Below are 25,262 nucleotides of genomic sequence, written 5' to 3'. Positions count from 1 at the left end.
TCCTGCATAGTCAAGTCCAGGAAAGACAGCTGACTACGTAGGACAACGGATAAGTTCTAGATACAAGATCACTAACTGTCATTGAAAACAGCACGAACAATCTTTTAACATTTTAAGACCCTGATTGCAGACACGCTTTCCAGGAATTATTTCCAGGAAAAGCTGCTGAAATGCACTGGTGTGTCGTAAATACGTAAAAGGGACAGTTGCAAAAAAAAAAAAAAAAAAAAAAAAAACTGATACTTCGTAGCATAAAATATAAAAATGATGCATAACCACTGCCAAAAACGTTAATGGACCGACTACAAGCAACAACTACACGTTATGTACACTTCCGCCGTGATGCCGAAAACAAAACTTGCACCGTGTTTCTGCATTCGCTCGAAGAATTTTGTGGTTTCACTCGTGATAATTTGTGATGCTTTGTTTAGCGGAGAACAGTAAGAGCACTTGTTGAACAGTTGCTTGTCGGGAGATATTTCGTTAGTTTCTAGCGTTTGATAATATCAAATAGCTACTGTTTGAACACGAACAGGTAGAGTGAAATGAATATTCGATTCGGTTTCAGAGCTTGGAATTTTCGCCCGCCCCTAACAATAGGCAACTGTGTGCAGTTTCGCACTAAGCGTACAGTTCGAGCTCTGTTGTGTTGCAAGCCTCTGCGCTGAAGGCGCAGCGTTCTTGCAAGCAGACTACGGCTGGTGTGACGTGTGCATCCACCACGTTCCCTGCTCTTCTAGCGCAGCCTGACTGTTCGGGGCATGCGCTCGCTGCCCGTGCACACGTGTTCACAAAGCACCAGCTGCACATACGACATACAGGGTGTCCTCCAGCGAGTTTGCGCGAATGCCACGTAGCTGGACAGAAGCGAGCTAATTTTGTTTGCCTCGCGCGGAGATACTGAAATTATTCTTTGTTTTCATTCCACCTCATTAAATAATTTGTCTTAATTAATTATTCAACACCTCAAATATTATAATGAGATGAAAAGTGTCAATGAGAAAATTGTAGAGCGACATGAAAAACTCCCTATACAGCATTCTGTTGCTCAATACGGGCTACATAAAGGTGTTTTTTCCGAGTGTGAAAGAAGCACGCGAACACACGGAAAGCGCCTCGAGCGACGAGTCGCGCGGCACGCAGCCCCCACGGTGCGACTCGGAAATGCATCGCTGCCTCGAGCAAAGCGCGCAGCAGCGATGCAGACCGGCAGAGCGTCGACGCGGCGGTCGACGAGGTTTCTTTCAGGCGCTCTTGATGATGACCATTCAACGGCATCCCCTATGAAAAATAGCCTGCTTGACTTAATCAGGTATACTGTGTATGATCTTAATCCTAGCATTTCTCTACATATCCCTCTTTTATGTTTTTTGCTTCCTCAAAACTTATCCATATAGCTTGTACCGCTACCTATGCCTGTAATGGATCCGGTCGTATCAACGACTGCCCTGCTTTTTGCCATTAATACCCTAAATGTCTCTTGCTTATCTCCACCTTACTTACACGTTTCTCTGGCTTCCTTCGCTTTCAATTAGGATCTGCTGAATGGTCTCAGGGTTTTTGTTGCATCATACACATGCCTCATCCCTCTGCGAATATTTGCTCCGATATGATTTTGTTTTTACACAATCAGCTCCAGCCTCAAACAGCAAGGTACTGCCCTTTCTGTTTTCCTTCCTGAGGTCTTCCTTCTAATTCTTGTAAATCTCCACGGTCCTTTCTTGTTTCCATGCTTTGCATCCCATTAACTGACCCTGCTTCTGTCACTTTTGTACTGATGACTTCTGGTTGTATATTTACAGTTTCGATTACCCTTTACTTGGTTGTCGACTTTCTTAACCTCTTCCTCCATTCTGTGGCCACGATTTTCAAGTACAGATACTTGTGTACTTTAGCCGGCCATTTATTTTCATCCATCTTCCCGAGCCTTTCTTCAGAGCTAACTTTGCTCTGCGCTTCTCCGACTTGAAACGAGGCCCAACACATGTCACCTTGCACTGCCTCATTTGTGGTTTTACCGTGGGCTCCCTAAGTCAACCGGCCTAGCGATTTTTGGTTAACTTCCAACCCCTGACAAGATATCCGATATTAAGCACATAATTACATTTGCGAACGTTTAGCGCTGGTGCCGTTACTCCTTTCACGATTCTACACACCATCTCATATTTATTGTGGTCAAGAAGTGCTCTATGTTTCAGTATTTCTGCATTCCGCTTCCCCTTTATTTTCAGATGATTTTCGTCGGTGTTTGAGTAAGTCTTTCCTTAGTTTGTGTCCTCCGAGGCATTTATTTATTGCTGGTCTATGGGCCTGACTTGCTGTTGAATTGACACCACATAATTACTCGTCTCTTCATTAAACATCATAATTCTCCTGTTCTCTGTGGTACAGTTAAGGCCTAGATTTGTCCCTGCGTTGCCGCACATATCCGCAAGTGTCTAAGTCTCTTAAATCGTCCGCTAGTAGCACTATGTCGTCCGCATCCATCAGTGCCTTCTGTTGCACCAATTGTACATTACGCATTTAGGATGAATGAAACCCTTATTCCCTGTCTTTCGACGACCTACACATACAGTGTGAACAATGAGAGGCAGGATATCCTTGCTTCAGTCCTTGGGGAATTTCCACCACTCAATTACATTTTCAGCCTTCCCATACAATTTGCACTAGGTTGTCTCTATATATCTCCCTCAGAAGCTTTAGGAAATCGTCATCTATGCTTTCATGTTTGAGAACATTCCATAACGATTCTCTAAGTTGTCGTAGGCTCCTTTAATATTTAGAAATGCCATCCATAAATGTATATTATGAGCTACTGAAAGCTCTATGCGCAGTGTTAGTACAAAAATATCCTCTGGGCGTCTGCGGAGCCTAAAGGATGTAAGGATGGACGATACGAGCGTCCCTTTTCGAACGGAGCGCTGGGTTGCGCCACCAAGCTCTTGCTATTATACTGCCTATGTCTTACCTTGGTTAAAAAAAGAAAAAGAAAAATGAACACGATTAACTCCCACAACCAAGTTTCCTGACCCCCTATTGTGAACTTTGCTTTTGTACGTCTCCGCTTTTTTTTTTGTCGTTTCCCTTACTTTTCTTCCACCAATATTCCAATCGCCTCTTACTAATCTCTATTGCGGACATGTTTACTTTACCCCTGGTCTCGCTGAACCCACGGGCTTCAAGGCGGCCAGAGGTGCCTGAATCAGCCGCTGGGCAGATGTCTTCACAATCTAATACAACGTGCTCCATCGTTTCCCTAGCTTTACCGCAGCAAGCAGATGCTTCTTCTTCCTTCTTATATCTCGCTTTATAGGTGCATGTTATAAGGCATCCTGATCTCGCTTAGAAAAGTAGTGAGGTTTCCTTTGAGTTATCATAAATTATTTCTTTCCTGATTTCATTTTTTCCTCTTAAGCAGGTTTCTTTTCCATTGCCGCCACCCATCAGATTATTTCCGCTCCTCTGACTTCCCGCCTGACGTTCTCTGTTGCTGTGCGGCCCACCCTACAGGCCGCGTACTTGCTGGTAAGCTTCCTGGTTCTTTTCCTCTACACACGAAGCAACGCCGCCTGGCGTTGGCTGTCGAGTATATGCAAGTATGATAGCTCACGCCGCACTCGTTCTTGTCGGTAGCGCGCTGATAAAAACTTCGTGCAAACAGCAACTAAAATTTGACGGATTCTGCCGGGATGCCAGACCGAAGAGAAAGGTCTAGCTGACCGGCCAAACCTACGACATTAGGAGGGGTAGAGTGATGTTGGCTTGAAGAGCAAGCGCGAATAAATTACGGAAAGACGCACGGAACAAACGACAACAAGCGCCAGACCAACTAGACAAACAATTAGTCTTCCTGAAGTGTAGATTGAGCCAGGTGCAAAGTCAAAGCGATCGCGGTCCTCACATTGCTCAACTAAAATTTAAAGCATAATTCATAAGCTGGCACCAAAGTTTTTCATATATATTTCTGTGCGTATGCTCACCTATTTCCTATGATTAAATGCGGTACCAAGTTCTGCAGCTGATTTTCGTTGCGTTCATTTTAGAGCAACACGGAATAGCGAGAGCACTGTAAAGGCCTTTCCATGCGATGTCCAATTACCACTGTCCTGTGCCAACCAATTCCAGCTGGCGCCCGCGATTTCCTTAATTTCATCACCCCGCCTAGTCTTCTGCCATCCTCGACTGCGCTTTCCTTCTCTTGGCACCCATTCTGTCACCCTGATGGTCCACCGGTTATCTAACCTACGCATTACATGACCTGCCCAGCTCTATTTCTTTCTCATAATGTCAAAAAGAATACCGACTATCCCTGTTTGCTTTCTGATCCACACCGCTGTCTTCCTGTCTCTTAACGTTACGCCTAACATTATTCGTTCCATTGTTCTTTCAGCGGTCCTTAACTTGTTTTCGAGCTTAGTTGTAAGTGTCCAAGTTTCTGCTCCATGTGTTAACACATGCAGAATGCATCGATTGCACACCTTTCTTTTCAATGATAATGGTAAGCTCCCAGTCAGGAGCTGACAATGTCTACCATATGCGCTCCAACCCATTTTTATTCTTCAGTAAATTTACTTCTCATGATCAGGGTTCCCTGTGAATAAGTGACCTAGGTAAATGTACTCCTTGACAGACGCTAGAGGCTGACTTGTGATCATGAATTCTTGTTCTCTTGCCCGGACATTGATCATTATCTTTGTTTTCTGCACGTGAATCTTCAGCGCCACTCTTATACTGTCTCTGTTAAGGTCCTCAATCATTTGTTGTAACTCATCTCCTGTGTTGAACAGGACAATGTCATCTGTAAATCGAAAGTTGGTGAGATATTCGCCGTTAATCCTAAGCCTTTCCAGTTTAATAGCTTGAATACTTCCAAGCACGCAGTGAATAGCATTGGAGAGATTGACATAGAGCTAATGAATGAAACCGCAACTAGGCTGGCTTCAGAGGCAGCAATTGAAGTGGGAGGCAAGGCACCACGGCAACCAGTGGGCAAGCTCTCCCAAGTAACTAAGGACCTAATAAAGAAACGACAAAGAATGAAAGTGTCCAACTCGAGAGATAAGATTCGCGGAACTGTCAAAACTGATCAACATGGCGAAAATAAGCGATATTTGAAATTGTGCCGTGAGAAAAACTGAAGCAGAAAAGAATGGACGCAGCCTAAAATCAGTGAGAAGGAAACTTGGCATCGGACAAACCAAGGTGTATGCACTGAAAGATAAGTAGGGTAATATTATCAGCAATCTCCAAGATATAGTAAAAGCAGCGAAGAATTCTATACTGACCTTTGCAGTACCCAAAGCCGCCATGATACCTTCATTTCAAGTAGTAATGAACAGGTTACAGAAGCTCCTTCTATAACTAACGATGAAGTTAGAAGGGCCTTGCAAGACATGAGACAGGGAAAACAGGCAGGAGAAGAAGGACTACCAGTCGATTTATTCAAAGATGGAGGTTACATAATGCTCGAAAAACTAGCGTCCCTTTATACGAACGCTATCGACTTCGAAGGTCCCAGAGGACTAGACGAATGCAAATATTATATTAATCCACAAAAAGGGAGACGTTAAAGAATTGAAAAATTATTGGCCCGTTAGCGTGCTTCCAGTATTATATAAAATATTCACCAGTATAACCTCCAACAGAATAAGTGCAACAATGGACTTCAGTCAACCAAGGGAACAGTCTCGTTTCAGTAAGGGATACTCTACAATGGATCACATCCATGTCATCAATCAGGTAATCGAGAAATCCGCAGAGTACAATCAGCCTCTCTATATGGCTTTCATAGATTACGAGAGGGCATTTGATTCAGTAGAGATACCAGTAGTCATAGAGGCATTACGTAATCAAGGAGTGCAGGAAGCTTACGCAAATATCCTGCAAAGTATCTACAGAGATTCCATAGCTACCTTAATTCTCCACAAGAGAAGTAGGAAGATACCTATAAAGAAAGGGGTCAGACAAGGAGACACAATCTCTTCATCTCTCTGTTCTAAGGCTGCATATTGGTTTGCAAGTGCCAACCTGAATTGGTTTGTTTTTACCCTTACTGCGTCTAGGTTGGCCTAGTCCTTCTTGACCGATTCTACTCTTTCTCTCTCCAAATTGAGGTGAATCATAGCCCTCACTAGCCTGTGATCACTGCACTTTACCCTACCTAACAATTCTACATGCTGAAATCAGCAGATTGTATGAAATCAATTTTATTTCTTGTTTCACCGTTAGGGATTTTCCAGGTCAACTTTTTGTTCCAACGCTTCCTGGAGAAGGCGTTCATTATTCGCAGCTTATTTCTTTCCGCGAATTCTACCAACATCTCTCCTCGAGTGTTCCTACAATCCACGCCGTAGTTGCCAGTTGCTTGTTCACCAGCCTGCTTTATCCCCCCTTTTGCATTGTAGTCGCCCATGACTACAGTATACTGAGTTTGCATTTTTCGCATCGCTAATTCAACATCTTCATAAAACTGTTGCATTTGCTCATCACCGTGACTGCAGGTTGGAACCTAGGTTTGTACTACTTTTATTCTATGCCTCCTATTCTGCTTCATTACGATTACTGCTACGTTCTCATTATTGCTGTAGAATTCGTCAATGTTGCCCGCTATGTTCTTATGGATTAGAAATCCTACTACGAACTGCTTCTTACCTGGTAGTCTTTGATAGCAGAGGACGTGGACATTTGTCAGCCCCTGTATAAGCCTCACAAGTTCTTCTAACCTCACTAAGGCCAATGATATCCGAAAGAATGCCTGATAGTTCCTTAAAGAGTCCTTCTGGGCTAGCTTCACTCGAGAGGGTTCTGGTGTTAAACGTTGCAAGGGTCACTTTCCATTGGTGGCATGTCCGGTTCCCAAGCTAGTAAGAAATGTGTACCGAATAGCCCAAATTCCTACTCTAAATGCCGAAATCATCTGACCAGTCAGTGAAAGTCATGGCGAAGGCCATCGCCATCGTGAGCGAGGAAGCCCAAAGCTAAGTGACTGACATGAGACTGTCCAGAAGCTGTCGTAACGCTCCCTTTCTCAGGTATCGAACACAAGGAAGCGCGAGAAGAGGTGGTGACCTTGACCAGGACCCGGCGGCACTCTCGGAGCACCTTCTCGGGGCAGTGGACGGAGCAGAGGAGGTGCGTCACGATCACCGCGTCGAAGTGGCCATCGGGGACGTCGCGCATGTCCTCGCCATAGCCGACCACCCAGCGTTCCAAGTCCACCTGCATGCACGGAAGGAGAAGAGGCGTTTTCAATCAGGTCTACCATTGCACCGCGTGAGAGCCTCAGTGCGCTACAAACGCGAAGGGGGGGGGGGGGAGGGGGTCGGACGACGGCACGTTGTATTGCGTCCTCTTCGCGACGTGTTCGACTGTGTGGTGCAGAAGCTTTCACGTAGCTGCGTTGACAATGTCAAGAACGTCCACATTGCAAAAGAAGCAAAATGGTGTGGAAGCTTTGACGCAGGTGTGACGCGGGAGAGTGAAAGAAAAGAGAACGGTCTCAAATGTACGTCAGGAGTCGGTCGTATGCTCACGACCTAGATATTGCGTATTCTAGGGAAATTACAACAATGCTCGGTCAATGCTGAAAAAGCGAAGAGCACCGATTTGTTTGGCCGTACCAACCGCATGCGTAGACCGCGGGTGACGGATCTGAGGCACTTGGAGAAAATCAGAAGGTAGCTACGTGAGGTAACAGCGAACGCGGAACGCAAAGTCCTAACGTAACGCACAGCTTCGAAGAACTGCTTTCCCTTCAATAATAAGCTGCAGGCACGGCGCTTCGAAGCCTGCCGAACTAGTGTCACCGATGAAACGAATCCCCTTCCTGCTCTCCGTAGCGAGACATCGAGGCAGCGTGCACCGGGTGGGCCGCGGCGCGCGCAGTTGAAACGCGCTCGTCCGGCCCACTCGTGACCCCTGTCCGTCGTGGCAGCGCGAGTACAAAGTGCCGTCTGTGTTTTTAAGCTTAACCATGCGCCCCCGGTAGCTTAGCGACTATGACGCTGCGCTGCTGAGTTCGAGGTCGCGGGTTCGGTCGCGGCCGCGGTGGCCGCGCTTTGACGAGGGCGATACTGCAAAAACGCACGAGTGCTTAAATTTAAGTACCCGTTGAATAATGCCCTACTTGCGGTGTGCGTGATAATCCGATCGCAGTACACGATCGTAAAACCCCAGAATGTGCTTCTTTTACGGCATTCCGCGCCTATCTGCATAGTTGTGCGGTTGATTTTCAACAGACTGCACAGGCAGACAATGGAGGCGGTACTTCGCAAGCACCGAGCACACAGTAGTACACGCTGTGCATATTGATCGCTAAGAGTCCCGAAGAGTGCGTTGTACTGTCACTATAGAGCTCCGTTTAATCAATCACCGCTTCTTCAGCAGACTTCGATGATGACTGTGAGGGATCCATCATAGGCTTAACTAAGCTTGCATAAGGAATAATTGCAGGCTTTTCGAGCTTCGTTATCAGTTGACAGTGTTCTTGATGCCTCTTAAACATCTTGTACAGATGCGCTCAAGTTATTCTCTCCAGTGGAGGGAAAGCTACGGTAACAGCCATATATTAACATTTGTAATGGCTCTCGAAACGGTTCCGTTCGCCAATATTGCGCCGTTGTTTGTATAAGCGCGTTCTGATCTCCCTTTACTCGCAGCTTCTCCCAGGTCGAAAACTGCGCAATCTGAAGAATCCACGCTCGTGTGCTGTATTCGTGTTCTAAATGAGTTGAACGAAAGCCAACAAGCCACGCCATCACTCGCGCATCTAAACGTACACACGAACGCGCGCAGATGCGCAAAAACACAAAATGAGAAAACGAAAAAATGCGAACGCGACGCACAAGTAACGAGAGGCATTTGTTCAGCCTGCCAGACTTTCACGCAACCAAACGTGCGGTGATTTCTAATCAGTTTCGTGTTTTGCGGCACTGCAATGTGTCAGTAACTTTTTTAGGACTGACTTGTAGGTATTTAAAGCAGAATGTTTTTCAGCTGCCATTCACCAGTTATCTGTTAAACTCCGCAGCACATAAGCTGCGGCTCTAGCAAACATCGAGCGCATGGACTACAGGCCCTGCAAACGCAGCTGGGTTTTTAGTGGTTTAATATTTACAGCATTTCCGGTACGCAAGATGCTTAATTGTCCCATTAGGGAAGACTTGAAAGATCGTAGACGAAAGCTCAGGTTGAAATTTTTCCATAATATCTACCATTCTAAAACTGGAATCGATAAGGAGAAGTACATCCAAGAGCCGTCCTGTATATCCCAAAGAAGGAACCACAGTCTCAAAGTAAATGAATTTTCCTTTAAAGGTGACGTCTTGCGCTATTCATTTTTTGTTAAATGTATAAGAGAGTGGAATGATCTTCCGCCTATGATTGTATCCATTGTGTCGAATGATGATTTTGACCACGCTTTGTGTAATTAGTTTCTTTATTGGTCTCAAATATGATGCTTATTTTATGTATCCCCCTGCTGTTATGCCTGCAAAGGTGAAGCAGGTATCAAATAAATAAATAAATAAATAAATAAAGTATTCCTCTCTTCTGTTTCTCTCTCCCTCTCGCATGAGGAGGTTACTAACACGCCAACTCTCGGTCAGCACGTTCTTTCATAAAGTCAGGGGACACCCCATCTGAGAAAGACCACGCTGTGGATATTGGGAGAGAGAGAGAGAGATGCAAATCAGAGAAAGGCAGGGAGGTTAACCAGACTTAAAACCTCCGGTTTGCTACCCTGCACTAGGGGAAGGGAAAGGGGAAGTAAAGACGGAAAGAAGAGCGTGACAAAAATAAAAGCGTGAGAACAAAATATGAAAAGGGATGAAATGGGGTCATTATAGTCTTTCAAATAGGCCACTGTCACGTAGAAAAGTCAACAAAGCCTTGACCGACTTTTGCTGCGACGACAGTTCACGTCGGCATTCCAAAACTGACTGTTCTGAAAGTGGCCTGTCGTCAAGGCGTGCCAACGCGGTCGCTAGTGACAGCCGGTGCGCGCTGTATTGAGGACAGTGACAAAGCACTTGTTCGATGGTCTCCTCGCCGCCGCAGTGTCTGCAAGCCGCGCTGTCGTCCATACCGACTCGGAAGGCGAAGGATCTTGTGTAGGCGACACCAAGCCACAGTCGGCAAAGCACTGCTGTTTCGAGTCGAGAGAGTCCAGATGGGGGTCGAAGTCGAAGGGATGGATCCAGTCGGTGTAGACGTGTATGCTTTAAGCTTGGTGTGTTCCATAAAGTTTTGATGGCTTCATTTGCAAGCACACGAATTTTTCGTTGCAGCGTCTGTTCTTGAGAATGGAATGGAGTCTTGCAAGCCCTCCTCATGTGCAGATCGTGCTGCTGCGTCGGCATGTTCATTGCCCATTATGCCACAGTGGCTTGGAATCCACTGCAACGTGATGTCGTGTCCTTGCTCGACGAGGTGGTGAAGCAGCAGTCTGATTTCAAGGACTAGTTGTTCGTGAGGTCCTCGGCGTAAGGCAGAAACAAAACAATGAAGAGCAGCCTTGGAGTCTGTGAACACGCTCCATTTCTTGGGTAGTTCTTCAGAAATTACACGAAGTGCACAACGAATAGCAGCAAGCTCCGTGGCAGTCGATATAGTGTGGTGAGAGAGTCGAATCTTTAGGGTGGAAGGTTTTGCAGGAAAGATCACCGATCCTGCAGACCCATTCACCATGGTTGAAGCGTCAGTATACAGATGATGATGCTCGTTGTACGCCTCGTACAGCAAGAGCAGTGAAAGCTGCTTGAGTGCTGGAGACGAGAGTTGGGCTTTTGTTCGTATTCCTGGTACTATTAGTCGAACCTTTGCTTGAGCCAAGCACCATGGTGGAAACGGAACTTTCGCTGGAGCTGTATAACCTGTTGGAAGGTATGCACTATAGGGCAGGACTGTTTCACAAAAGGAAGCACGTGGTCGATCCTCTGGCAGTGAGGCTAGATGATGGGCAGGGGCTCGAGCAAGGCGTCTTACGTGTGCTCTGAGCGCTTCCATGACTATATGGGTCTTGGCTGGGAAATCGTGTGCAATGGCAATCGTTTCAGCCGTTGACGAACACCGCGGCAATCTAAGACCCACTCTAAGTGCCTGGGCCTGGACGCTTTCGAGTGTGCGGATATTGCTTCTGCAGGTGTTGGTCAGCACAGGCAAGCTGTATCGCAAATAACCAAGAAAGAGCGTCCTGTACAGTTGCATCATTGCATGTACTGAAGTACCCCAGACATTTCCTCCAAGAAACTTAAACACATTAGAGATATCCGTCAGGCGCTTCTTTAGGTAGGCCACATGAGAACTCCAGCAGAGGTCGCGATCAATGATTACGCCTAAGAATCGGTGCGTCCTGACATAAGGATGTTTTGACCGTCGATAGAGACATCGTATGATCTCATTGGCTTTCGGCTAAACGCGACCAATGCGCATTTTTCTGGCGAGATCTTGAGGCCTGGTTCATTTAGGTACGCCGATGTTGACGTGGCAGCTTTTTGAAGCCTGGCGCGTACTTGCAGCCGTGTCACACCAGATGTCCAGAGGCAGATATCATCGGCATACATTGATATTTTAACTGTGTTCGGAAGTCGTTCCACGAGACCAATGAATACAAGGTTGAAAAGCGTGGGACTCAAGACACCGCCTTGTGGAACGCCGTGGTGCGTATAATATTGCGAGGTCGCGCCATCTTCAGTGTTAAGAAATAGAGACCGCCTATGTAAATAACTGCGAGTCCAACGATATAATGGACCGCCTAGGCCCACCGATTCCAATGCTTCAAGTATGGCGTAATGAAGAACGTTGTCGTAGGCTCCTTTTATATCTAAGAAGATTGCGACAGATAACCTCTTACACGTCTTTTGGTGTTGAACATAGGTTACCAGATCGATAACGTTGTCGATAGAACATCGGTGACGTCGAAAACCAGCCATGGCGTCCGGGTAGATTTCATAATGTTCAAGATACCACTCAAGTCTCGCGAGGATCATTCGCTCCATTACCTTCCCAACCCAACTTGCCAGCGCAATTGGTCGGTATGAAGTAATCTCTAAGGGAGACTTGCCAGGCTTAAGAAGCGGTACCAGGCGGCTGATCTTCCAATCTTGAGGAACTTTGCCCTCCTGCCAGGACTCGTTATAGATATTAAGGAGCGCATTTCGTGCCCGTTCACCAAGGTGACATAGCATGCGGTAAGATATGTCATCCGGACCAGGCGACGACGACCGATTACATAGGGCGAGCGCCGCGTCAAGCTCTTGCATCGTGAAAGGCAGATCCATGCGTGAATCTCGTGAATCTGGAATACGGTTCAATGTAAGCGAACCTGTGCGAGTTGGCTGGCCCGCAATCATAGCACAGAAGTCTTCCGCTACATCAAACATCAATGTCTTGTCGGCGCTGGAATAGTGGTGGATTTTGGAAAGACAAAACGCGGAACTGAGCACCGCTACCTGTAATCACAACGAAACGTGATTCACGAAGTCCGCGACATTGCAGTGTTTCACTGTCGCATGCAGTGTATAATATGGCTCAAAACTTAAGAAAGAGAAATAAGCGAGACCTTCAACATAGATAACATAGATAAGACTCTGAATGTGGCCCCTGTTTGCTAACGCGCTGGAAGCGCCAGAAGCACAGATGGAAAAGCATTGTTAATTATTTATAGTTCCGATCCTGTTATATTAAACACTCAACAACCTTGTAGTTACATAACCCTCATTTCATTTCATAGTCATCGTTCCACAGAAATTCCAACTGCAGCAAACTACTTGATTCGCATGCTAATTCAGTAATCAAGAAAATTTGATAACTCTATGACTGCTGACGTCATCCCTGCCTAACGTAGCGATGAGGCTCCTGTTCGCCACGGCAGGTACGGCGCGAGCGCTATGACGTAAAGCTTTTCCAATTCTGCAGTCGGGATTGGTCAAAAACCTTTTTGAAACACTCCGCCTGTCTGCCACGCGTTATCTCCCCCATCTGATATGACGCGTACGCACTGATTATGCATAATTGGAACGAACAAATGAAAAAATTATTTCTCATTCGAAGCCTTTTCGCCGTTAGCCCTCGGCCACTGTCAAAGGTTTTGGGGCTGCACCCACATCACCCTCCTATCACGCGACGTCACAAAACCGCGAAAACTCACTGCGTCGAAGTAACGTCTACGCGTTAAAGGTACATTAATATGCCGAACAAAACTGCATTTTTTCTGAATAGCCGCAGGCTGCCCCGTTCTGAAAAGAATAAAATATGCCTGCCGCCGATCGCTCAGGCACTGGCTACTCGCACCTCCCGGAGAGCATTGGTTTATTTGCGTACAAGAAAACATTTTGCGTGGCCGTGCAACGTTTTCTAGAACTTTCGGCACGTTTACGGCCTAGTTCTACCAACTCTTCTTTGCTGAGGATAAATGGGTTGAGAATAAAAATGGGTTGCAGCGCATTCGGCAGACATTGTCAGATCCTGACTGGAAGCTTACATTACCACTGAAAAGAAAGGTGTACAATCCATGCATTCTACCGGCGCTGACATATGGGGCAGAAATTTGGAGACTGACAGAGAAGCTCGAGAACAAGTTAAGGACCGCGCAAAGAGCTATGGAACGAACAATGTTAAACAACCTTAAGAGAAAGAATAAGAGCAATTTGGATCTAAGAGCAAATGGGTATAGCCGATATTCTAATTCACATTAAGAGAAACAAATGGAGCTGGGCATGCCATGAATGCGTAGGTTAGATAACCGGCGGACCATTCGGCTTACATAATGGGTGCCAAGAAAAGGTAAGCGCAGTCGAGGACGGCAGAAGACTAGGTTAGGTGATGAAATTAAGAAATTCCCAGACATAAGCTGGAATCTGTTGGCTCAAGACAGCGGTAATTGGAGATCGCAGGGAGATGCTTTCGTCCTGCAGTGGACATAAAATAAGCTGATGATGATGGTGATAATGATGACGATGATGCACTTGGAACAAAATCTGAGGATGGCACCGGTTTCCAGATATTCACTGTGGAACTTGCGATAAAAATGCAGTTTTTCTAGCTACTAAATGTGCCATTGAGAAAATTGTAGAAAATCCCGAAAGATCCTCGATACAGTTATGTGTTGCTCAAACGTACTAAATAAGCGTTTTTTTTTTTGTTTTGCATGCCCGGAAGGAAGTCCGCGAAATACGAAAAAAGTAGTAGTCACACGGCACTTTTTCGTGATCGGAAATTTTTCAGGCTGGTCTGCAACTATCATTGACACTTTCGTTCTGAATATATTATTTGAGCAGGTGATTAATTAACAATAACCAATGATGTAATGAGACGGAATACGAGAACACATAGTTTGACTTGCTTCGAGCGGCGCCAAACAACATTACCTGGATTGTGTCCAGTCTAGGGGCACTCGCATATTTATAAGCTTAAGACGCATACTATAGTACACGCCAGCAGAACAACCGAGCAGCTTTGGCGTTGAGTGATTTGCGCGGGGTTAGGCGCTCCAAGGAGCCCCTGGGAGTGCGGACATGTGTGCATGTGCTTCGTGGGTACAAGAGGGATGCGCATGATGTAGCACAATTCTGCTTGAGACAATGGTGCCGCCTGCTGCTCTCACAGTAAATGAGCTCGCAGCCGGAGAAATAGTTGAAATCTGATCTTTCTTGCGGCGGTACACACACACACACACACACACACACACACACACACACACACACACACACACACACACACACACACACACACATATATATATATATATATATATTACGGCAATTAAGGGATAGGCTAGGATAAGCAGGTAAATAGAAAGACACACGCATGAAATATCTGGTTTGGTGGCGTGTAGGCTGGTGGGCCAGCCTTTGTCGTCGTGACTTTTGGTTCATGCTGTCAATCTGAGAAAGGCTGGCCCACCAGTCGAAAGCTTAGTAAACACCAAACTTTTCCTGCTTGTGTCTTTCATAATAAATCTCTGATACTATCATAATTTCCGTCTCTCGTCTCTCTCTCTATCACACACACACACCTACACACACACATCTACATATATATATATATATTGTGGGGTTCTCCTCCCGTACTCTTGGGACAAAGGGACGACAACACAGTAGTGCAGTAGTTCTTCAGCTCGTTGACATCGTGGTCTTTACGAGCCTAAAGCTATGCCGCTTCAGTGGCCACATACCTGGACAAAAAGCCACGGGCCGCTTTTATCGTGCACTCTACGTCTGAAATGGCCAGCGCCAGGATTAGGGTCTCGCTGTTTCGCGCATACTTCTTCGGCCACATACAGCGGCGATATCAAGCAAACCAAGCACACAATGATAGCGCGACCACCGACGCTCCTCGCGAGCGCTGAAAGGACACACATAGGCCGCGCGCATCGCAGCGGCTTGCCTCAGCTGTGCACATTGTCACATGCGCAGCTGGGCCGCGCGACAGGTCATGCGCGCGCTATTTCTTTTACAAACTTGTATTTTGCGGACAGCGGTGTCGATTAGGGAGCAAACGGCGGCAGCTGACATTCCAGCTGATAACATTCCAGCAGCTGACATTCGGCAGCTGACATTCCAGCGCGGGGGCTCGTATATGAATACATTGGAAAGGAAAAATCACTTCTGTCGGCAACCACAGCACCGAATTTGCTAACGTTTGTCGTATTTAAATATTGTATTTAAAGTTAAAGTCTTGTGAGTGCTGGAAGCGGATTTCTGATTAAAAAAAATTATATTATGGGGTTTTACGTGCTAAAACCACTTTCTGATTATGAGGCACGCCGTAGTGGAGGACTCCGGAAATTTCGACCACCTGGGGTTCTTTAACGTGCACCTAAATCTAAGTACACGGGTGTTTTCGCATTTCGCCCCCATCGAAATGCGGCCGCCGTGGCCGGGATTCGATCCCGCGATCCCGCGACCTCGTGCTCAGCAGCCTAACACCATAGCCACTGAGCAATCACGGCGGGTGGATTTTTGATTTAGGCCATCGGTTTTCTTATAGTGATTGTTGAAAATCGCAAGATTTCAGGAAGCCAAGTTATCAAGTTAGCAAATCTGTAACTAAGAAAAAAAAAAGATGCCACATTTTTTTTGTAAATATTGTCTACTCGTACATCTAAAGCCGATAAACTTCTGTATTATACACGGCACCTAAAAAGACCACTAATATGTCAGCAGTACTTTTGCAAAACCCTTGTAAACACGGCAAGAAATTCACGTTAGACATAAATTATCGTTTCAAATGTGTCCACCTCGGATGTTCTAAAGGATGCAATTTACAGAACTGTGACATCTGTTGTTGGTGCCGAGTGAAAAGTTACTTGTAAATTTTGTGCTTCTACTTTTTAAAGCTTACTACATTTAATTCTTGCAAGAAATGTAAGTCATAAATGAAAATTCAGCTTGCTACATTCCCTAGAATTTAATTTTATATCTCAAATGTAACACATTGGCAAAGGGGTTATCTCAGAGAAGCATTTATGCATTTTACGTGTATTTTAATAGGCGGTATCGGAATTTGACCCGAGCCTGCTCTGAAGAGGAAGAAAATGCAGATAAACGGTGGGCCATTAGAGTTACAAAATGGGTTTCAAGAGAAGCGCAGTAGGGAGGAGGAGGAATAAATTTTTATTTTCGAAACAGTATCCCGGGGTAAGCCCCGGTTCTACTCTCGGTGGGAGGTGACGGCAGAAAATTAAGTGGGGTGTTGAGGTGAAGAAATGCGCAGGCGCAAGTTGGAATCAGCTAGCGCCTGCAAGCTGATTGCAACGATCCAAGATCGCTGGGAGAGGCCTTCATCCTTCCCTAGACAAAAAGAAACGCTGATGATGATTATGATGGTAATTATCATCATTATCATCAGAAACAATGCAACATTCTGCCAACGTCATGCTGCCGAAGTTATTCATGTTCTAACATTTCATTACGCATCATCTTGATGATGATAATTACCATCATAATCATCAAGATGATGAGCAATGAAATGCTAGAACATGATTTACTTGGGCAGCATGAAGTCGGCAGAATGTGGCACTGTTTCTACGTGGCGTAAACTGCTGCGAGGAAAGCACCGAGGAGACTGTGCCGGCCCCTGACGCGGCGCCACAGCTGTCACGAGGAAGGAAGACGAGGTGGCGAGACGCGGCGCACACGCCCAGTGTTTCAAACAGCTGGCTGCATTCGAAACGAGAGACGCAGGTGCGCGATCGTGGCATGGCTAGAGCACCACGCTGCTGTGCTCCGCGGCAGAAGTTCGATTCCACCATCGCTCACACATTATTTACTTGGGGCGCGATCTTTATGCTTCAGGCGAGCTATAACAAGTTCAGATGAGAATCAGTGGGGATATTGAGAGTGTTCAGGTCTGTAATGGGGACTAAGGGTCGGTGAGCGCAGCGAAACACGAGGAGAAAAGAAGACGCTTTGGACGCACACGTCTTTTGTCCTGCTACGTCTATTGTCTTTTGTCCTCTCGACCACCTTTATTCAAGTCGCACGAAAAAGCCCACATCGCCAGCCTTGTCGCGCACTCGGAAATGTATTTCCGCATACTGCTTGAAAAAAGCTTCATAAAGCGATCCACTTGGTCATCAGCATTTGTTTCGTCTATAACTAGTGAGCTATCGGTGGTCCAAAAGAACTCCTATAAACCGACATGATCACCACGTTTGAAAGCAAAGCGAGAGGATTCATTTATGCCACTGTAGGAGCTCTGCCTCAAGGCTGACCCAGTTATCTTTAGTGACGGGTGAAGCTTATCGGTACTCACAAGGGAAGAAATGTCAGAATGAGAGGCACCTATAACTTGAACATTCTAGAGGCACAGTTCTAAGACGATGCCACATGAAATGACGATCAAGACATGCTGCTGAAGGGAACAGAATGAGAGAAAGTCCAACAACAGGCTGCAGTTGTTCTTTACGTAATGATTGTAATCACGATACTTAATCGTGTTCCAAACAATCTCAGCCGTATAGAAATCACCAAAAAGGATTACTCTGCGCTTGCCATGAGAAGATATTACGCTTTCAGAAGAAAAGATGACCTCATCAAAGATGACAGGGGAAATGTTCGGCGGTACATAGAAAGATCCATGTAACAATTTCTCACAGCGCGTTAGGCTGACTTCTAGCCAAATCGACTCCATGTGCAAGGAATAATAATAATAATAATAATAATAATAATAATAATGTACGCGGCTTCCGAGACTACAGTACCTACAGTATAGCAGCAGTTTAACGCCACAACCTAGGACTAAAAAAAAGATTAAATTATGGGGCTGTAAGTGCCAAAACCACTTTCTGATTATGAGGCACGCCGTAGTGAAGGACTCCAGAAATTTCGACCCCCTGGGGTTCTTTAACGTGCACCTAAATCTATGTACACGGGTGTTTTCGCATTTCGCCCCCATCGAAATGCGGCCGCCGTGGCCGGGATTCGGTCCCGCGCCCTTGTGTTCAGCAGCCTAACACCATAGCCACTGAGCAACCACGGCGGGTACAATCTAGGACTCTATACGAAGCTCATGAACATGCACTGCTTCACCACATAATCATCTACTGGACAGCCCCTAATTAAAACGGAAGACTTGCTTGTGACCTGCTCGCCTGTATTACTTTGAGCATTGTTGTGCGCATAGAATTTAGCGCCATTGCCTTCTGTCAGTGGTGTCCACATTGCAAAAGCCTTAGCGACAGCTTTAGCAGAGTTATAAATCCAATCTCGAAGGCCACGCTATTTCTGTGCTGCGGACGCCGTAAAGACCAAACACGTTATCGCGGCCACTTTTTAGAGCGCAACCCTAAAGTCAAGACCACATGTACGCTTGCGGACGCGCACAAGCTCGCGTACGCGCACCCACGCATGCGCAGATAATGCGGCACGCCTCCTACGCCAGCGGGGTGAATCTCCGCATGGCTGCCATTGGCCGCTTTCGAGCAGACACTCTTTCGACGCTAGCGTCAAGATCCCCTTCAGTTACGGCCCTAACCAATGGGCGACGCAGAAGCAAAATGGCGGCGCACACGATTGTTTACGTTGTCATGGCAACAGGAATAGCAGCCGCGCGGCGCCTCCTCGCTCAAACGTATTTCTTTTCTTCTTGTTTTTATTATGCCGACCCGCTCCGCTCACTTTCACCCTTTCCGCCGTGCCGCGCGCGCCGCTTGCCTTTTTTTTTTTATTTTACCTGTAGGCGGCCCGTTTTCTTTTTTATCGCGCGCATGCTACGGCGCACGACGCGCCAGCTCGCAAGCAATGCGCGCGCTACGCAGCGCATTGGCATTGCATGCGAGCTGGCGCGTGGTGCGCCGTGGGCTATGCGTTGGCACGCACGCAGTCTTGCCCATACTTATAATATACCAGCATGTGCCGGGACATAAAAAAAAGAAATTCCACTTCCAACGCAACAGATGTTTAGTCTCGCTTTATTGACTTCGTTTCCGAAAACAGATTTTTCTTATAACGTGGCGTGATACACGCTCAAAAAATGAGCAAAAGTGAAAGGTGCATGACATGTACAAGAGTACTAAACACAAAAGTTCACAGACGGTGAAATAACAAAAGAAAGCGCTAGAAAACGCGAAGGCCGTTTCATGTACACACACATAAAAAAAAAGAATTTTATATAACGCCCTCAGGACCGAAATGTAGACGAGCTTCTGATATATGCACTAAGATATTGCACAAAACTTGACGACATGTATGACGTAGTCATACATGCCCGATATTGCCGCCGTCGCCCTCAAGCGTTCGGCGACGCCTCGCGGCCCTTCCAGTACGGCAGCCAGCCATTTCGCCAATACGCCGCTCCTTCCCCCCAACCGTACGCTCGTGCTGACATCCCAGAATTTCCTTCACGTCGCTCGCCATCCCCTCGCCGACGCTCGCTCTCCCCAATGCGTCGGCGACCCGCACCACCTGACCAGGAAAACTGAACGTCGCAGTTCAAGAGGCAAGAACTGCGCCCCATTCGAACTGTCTAAGTCCTCGCGCCCCTCCGGCTAATGTGGTCGAAATTTGTGTAGAAGGTGTTCCTGCATTCGCTCTTGTGGATACCGGCGCAGCCGTTTCTGTGATAGCCGCCAAACTGTGCCGTTCGCTGCGCAAGGTGACCACGCCGCTTTCTGGACTGTCGCTTCGACGGCAAGCGCGCAGCACGTCACTCCGCACGCAGCCTGTACTGTACGTGTGCTTATTCACGGCATTGTTTACATCGTCGAGTGTATTGTTCTTCCCACCTGCTCACATGACGTCATCCTCGGATGGGACTTCTTATCCAGCCATAAAGCCGTGATCGACTGCGCACGCGCCGAAGTTGAATTTTCCCCTTGTGACGCACCCTTGGACGAAGATTGCGACCGCCCTTCTAAACTTACCGTGCGCGAGGACACAGATATTCCACCTGGCTCCTTCGCCCTCGTACCTGTCTCTTGCGATGCCATCGCTGATGCAACGGCCCTCTTCACACCGTCCGACGTCTTCATGAGCCGTAAATCTCTCCCACTACCCTTCGCGACGCTTGACATGGCTGGCGGCTGCAGCAATATATACTTTTACAATCCCCTCTGTGCGCCTACTACGTTGCTCGTTGGCGAATGCCTTGGCTTCGTGGAACTCCTCGACTCTTCGTCTTTGGTTGACGTCCCCGGAGACTCTTTTGATGTCGACTCCGGCCAACCGTCTTCGATGTCCGCGCTTGAGGAAACGTCCAGGGATGCGTTCTCGAATGCCATCGCCGATACCCTCACACCTGCCGAACGCGCCGACCTTCTTGATCTCCTGCACAAATTTAGAAGTTCATTCGACGTTTCACAACCTCACCTGGGCCGCACGTCGGAAGTGCAGCACTACATTGACACCGGTTCACAACAGCCGTTACGTCAACGACCGTATCGCGTCTCTGCCGAAGAGCGTCGTGTCATTACCACCCAAGTCGAAGATATGCTGCGCCGTGATGTTATTCAACCTTCGCACAGTCCCTGGGCATCTCCTGTCGTTCTCGTTCGCAAGAAGGACGGGTCTATTCGCTTTTGCGTCGACTACCGTCGGTTAAATAAGGTAACGCGCAAAGACGTCTATCCTTTGCCGCGCATCGACGACGCCCTCGACAGTCTTCAGGGAGCAGAATTCTTCTTGTCCCTTGACTTGCGTTCAGGGTACTGGCAGGTCCCGATGGCTTCTGCCGATCGCCAGAAAACCGCATTCATTACACCTGACGGCTTATATGAATTTAAGGTGATGCCTTTCGGGCTTTGTAACGCCCCTGCCACCTTTGAACGACTCATGGACAACACGCTGCGTGGCCTCAAATGGTCTATATGTCTGTGTTACCTCGACGATGTCGTGGTTTTCTCGCCTGATTTTCCTACTCACCTGCTCCACCTCAGACAAGTTTTGACCTGTCTAACAAACGCTGGCCTTCAACTCAACCTCAAGAAGTGCCGCTTCGCCGCGCGAGAGCTTACTATTTTAGGCCACGTTGTGTCCAAGCATGGCGTTCTACCCGATCCTGCAAAACTTCGAGCAGTCGCTGAATTTCCGAAGCCTCAGACCATCAAAGAACTTCGCAGTTTCGTGGGCCTATGCTCATATTTCCGGCGCTTTGTTCGAAATTTCGCATCGATCATGGCGCCATTGACTCAGTTTCTACGCGGTGACGCCGCCCTCTCCTGCTGGTCCCCTGCATGTGACTCCGCCTTTGCGACGCTGCGTCATCTTCTCATCTCCCCACCTATTCTTCGCCATTTCGACCCGTCAGCTGCAACTGAAGTACATACAGATGCCAGCGGGGTCGGTCTCGGCGCCGTCCTCGCCCAACGAAAGCCGGGCTACCCCGAATACGTAGTCGCCTATGCGAGTCGCACGCTGACGAAGCCTGAGGCCAATTACAGCGTGACCGAAAAAGAGTGCTTGGCTTTAGTATGGGCACTTGGCAAGTTCCGACCATATCTGTACGGGCGCCCATTCGACTTGGTCACAGATCAACATGCGCTTTGTTGGCTCGCCAACTTGAAAGATCCCACTGGCCGCCTAGCCCGTTGGGCACTACGCATCCAGGAGTACGATATTCGCGTCGTATACCGCAGCGGACGCACCCACTCCGACGCAGACGCCTTGTCTCGTTCACCTTTACCTCCAGACTCGCCCTACGGAACAACTTCCGCACATTCCGTGTCATCTCTCGACATGGACTCCTTTGTCACCGCACAACGTCGTGACCCGTGGATCGCTTCTCTTTTCGACTATCTTTCTGGATCTTCGACCATCCCTGTATCCCGAACCCTCCGACGCGAAGCAGTTCATTTTGCCATTCGTGACCAGCTGCTGCACCGACGCAATTACACTCCTGAAGGTCGTCGGTGGCTTCTGGTGGTTCCCCGCAGCTTAAGGTCTCAAATATGTGCCGCTTTCCACAACGATCCGCAGTGTGGCCACGCCGGAGTCTTCAAGACGTACGAACGACTTCGCCACCGCTACTACTGGCGCGGCATGTACAATTTTGTACACAAGTTTGTTCGGTGCTGTCTTGACTGTCAACGCCGCAAATCGCCGCCTTTACGCCCGTCTGGTGCCTTGCAGCCGCTCCCGTGCCCTGCCGCACTCTTCGATCGCGTCGGCATCTACCTATACGGCCCGCTTCCTATGACGCCAGACGGCAATCGGTGGATCGTAGTTGCTGTTGACCATTTGACACGCTACGCCGAAACTGCTGCTTTACCAAGTGCTACAGCGCGGGATGTAGCCTCTTTCGTCCTACATCGCTTCGTGCTTCGACACGGCGCACCTCGAGAACTCCTCAGCGATCGAGGTCGCGCCTTCCTCTCCGAAGTCGTCGAAAGTTTGCTTTCGGAATGGCACATTATTCATCGGACAAGCACGGCATACCATCCACAGACTAATGGGCTCACAGAGCGCTTTAACCGCACACTTGGTGATATGCTCTCTATGTACGTGGCATCTGATCATGGTAACTGGGACCGCATCCTTCCATTCATCACGTTCGCGTACAACACCGCGATCCAGGCCACTACGGGATTTTCACCTTTCTTCCTCCTGTATGGCCGCGAGCCCACGCATACCATCGACACGCTCCTTCCATACCGTCCTGACGCCTCCGAGTGTCTACCTGTGTCCGACGTTGCCCGACAAGCCGCAGAATGCCGCGAGCTAGCGCGCTCCTTTACGGCAGAGCAACAGCAGCGCCAGAAAGAAAACCGCATCGACACGCGTCCAAACACCACCTACGCTCCAGGCGTTCTTGTGTGGTTGTCGGTCCCTTTCCAAACGCCGGGGCTTTCCTCGAAACTCGTCCCAAAATTCGAAGGGCCTTACCGAGTCTTGGAACAAACGTCCCCGGTGAATCTTCTCATTGAGCCCCTGTCACCACCTGAAGACTTGCGCCGGCGTGGACGTGACATTGTCCACGTCTCGCGTCTCAAGCCCTACCACGACCCTCTACCTCCCGATTCTTAAGGCGCCAGGATGGCTCTTTTTGTCCGGGGGGAGATTGTGAAGAAGAAGACGCGCCTCGCGGCACAGCCGCATCGCCAACACGCGGCTCGTCTCCGCTCGCGCTGTTGATTGCTGGCGTCCGTTGGGACAGTGCTTCGGGCTGCCTCGCCGTTCCCGGTCGCTGTGCCTTTGCATTAGGCGCCACCAAAAAACCTTTTCACAATATCTTCTTCTTTCGTGGCTTCGGGGATCTTCTGCGCGTTCCTTATATTGTTCCCTTTCGCTGCGTCGACCCAGCTCACTCGCTCACGTGATGGTGACCTTTCCCTGCTGAGGCTTCTCTTGCAGCAGCTGCTGTCTCTGGATCTAGGCGCGCGGTTGTACGATGGGGTCCTTGACTTTCGCGCAGCTGGCGGCTTGTTGAGTGGCGGGAAATCGCTCTCCGACAACAGCTGGCGTTCAGCCTGTCGGCGCTCCCATTTTCGCATGCGCACTGCCTAGGGGATCTTGTATTTCGCCTTGCACGTTCGGTCTCCGGTCGGGTGTTCGTCCTCGCACAGCTTACATTTTGGGGTACAGCGATGGTCTTCTGTAGGGCTGGCGAGTACGCAGGCCAGGCACGTCCTTGCGGTGTCCGACTCGGCCGCATTGCTGGCAAACGTCGATCTGTTTCCTGTAGAGGCGGCATGGTATCAGGGTGATTCCGTATCGGACGAAATTCGGTACCTTGAGTCCCTAGAACACCACGATCACAGTGGTCGTGCTTCCAATCCTTTTTGCGCTAACTGCTAGAGGTTCCTCTCGTTGACCATGTTTCTATCTAGCTCGTCGGCGCTCGCGTCGATGGGGATGCCTGATGACGCCCTTTACGGTGTCGTGAGGTGCCGTGCGATATACGCTGATCTCGTAGGGTTTGCCTTGAATATAGATTTCCTGGATTTTAGCGTACCTTGCCGCGTTGTCTTCGTTCGGTGTACTGACGACCATGATGTTCTGTTGCGTGTCGGGGCAGATGGTGTCCGCGGCGCTTTTCTCGCTCGTGATCTTGGCCGCAGCGACTATGGCCGTAACGACGGTGGTGGTGCCGGTCTTGACGATGTCCAGTCCCCCTCCGGGTCTGACAACTATCTTGCTTTCTTCCAGTGACATGGCTGGCATGCGTACTGCCTTGATGACCGAGGCTCTGACGTTCTTGTTGAATTTCGACCTCGTGCTTGTTTGACTCCCGCCGGGTGCGTCGGGCTTGCCGCTGGTGGGGGTCCGCTGGCGCCGCCTCGACATGCGTTCCCCCCCGAGCGTCCATCCGGCGTCGTTGTGGTATTTCTCGGGTGATATCTCTTTTCCTTGAACTTGAACGCTCATGTGATTGTCCACGATCATTGTTGTTTGAGCGGGCGCCTCCATGTCGAAGCTGACGAGCGACAGCCGCCGAGGAGTACGGCAGGCCGCTATCCGTGCGATGGTGTTGGGCCTAGCGTCCGTGGAACACGCCTAGGCCTAGCAATCCTTCGCACGGCGGCAGTAGAAGTAGTTGCGAAATGTGGCAAAGAAAAACGCACCTCTGGGGTCAGCTGGCATCAGTCAATGCCGCTCGCCTTCACGGACACGTTGGTGCAACCAAAACTTTGGTTCGAGGTAATTAGCACTGCGTAATTGGCTAGCAATCACGGACCCGATCTGTGACTAGGGACGAGCGCTTCTTCTTCGTCGCTTCTTCTTGGGGTGGGAGGACATGGGTTTCGTCTTGGATGCGTGCTGCCTCACGGGCGTTGTCCCATCGTGGATGGGTGGATGGATGCATGAATGGACAAAAATTTATTGGAT

General features: G+C 48.4%; 1 protein-coding gene across 1 annotated transcript in view; it reads right to left on the bottom strand.

Moving 5' to 3' along the window:
• LOC126523446 (thiol S-methyltransferase TMT1B-like) overlaps positions 1-25,262 on the bottom strand; it is a 60,013-nt gene that overhangs the window by 2,949 nt on the left and 31,802 nt on the right. Inside the window, exon 2 of the mRNA XM_050172059.3 lies at positions 7,069-7,218. Within this exon, the coding sequence (XP_050028016.1) occupies positions 7,069-7,218 (150 nt within the window). The remainder of the gene's footprint in view (positions 1-7,068; positions 7,219-25,262) is intronic.

The sequence above is a fragment of the Dermacentor andersoni genome, chromosome 6 (genome assembly GCF_023375885.2).
Source record: "Dermacentor andersoni chromosome 6, qqDerAnde1_hic_scaffold, whole genome shotgun sequence".
Classification (NCBI taxonomy): Eukaryota; Metazoa; Arthropoda; class Arachnida; order Ixodida; family Ixodidae; genus Dermacentor; species Dermacentor andersoni.
This window is presented reverse-complemented; position numbering and strand designations above follow the sequence as displayed.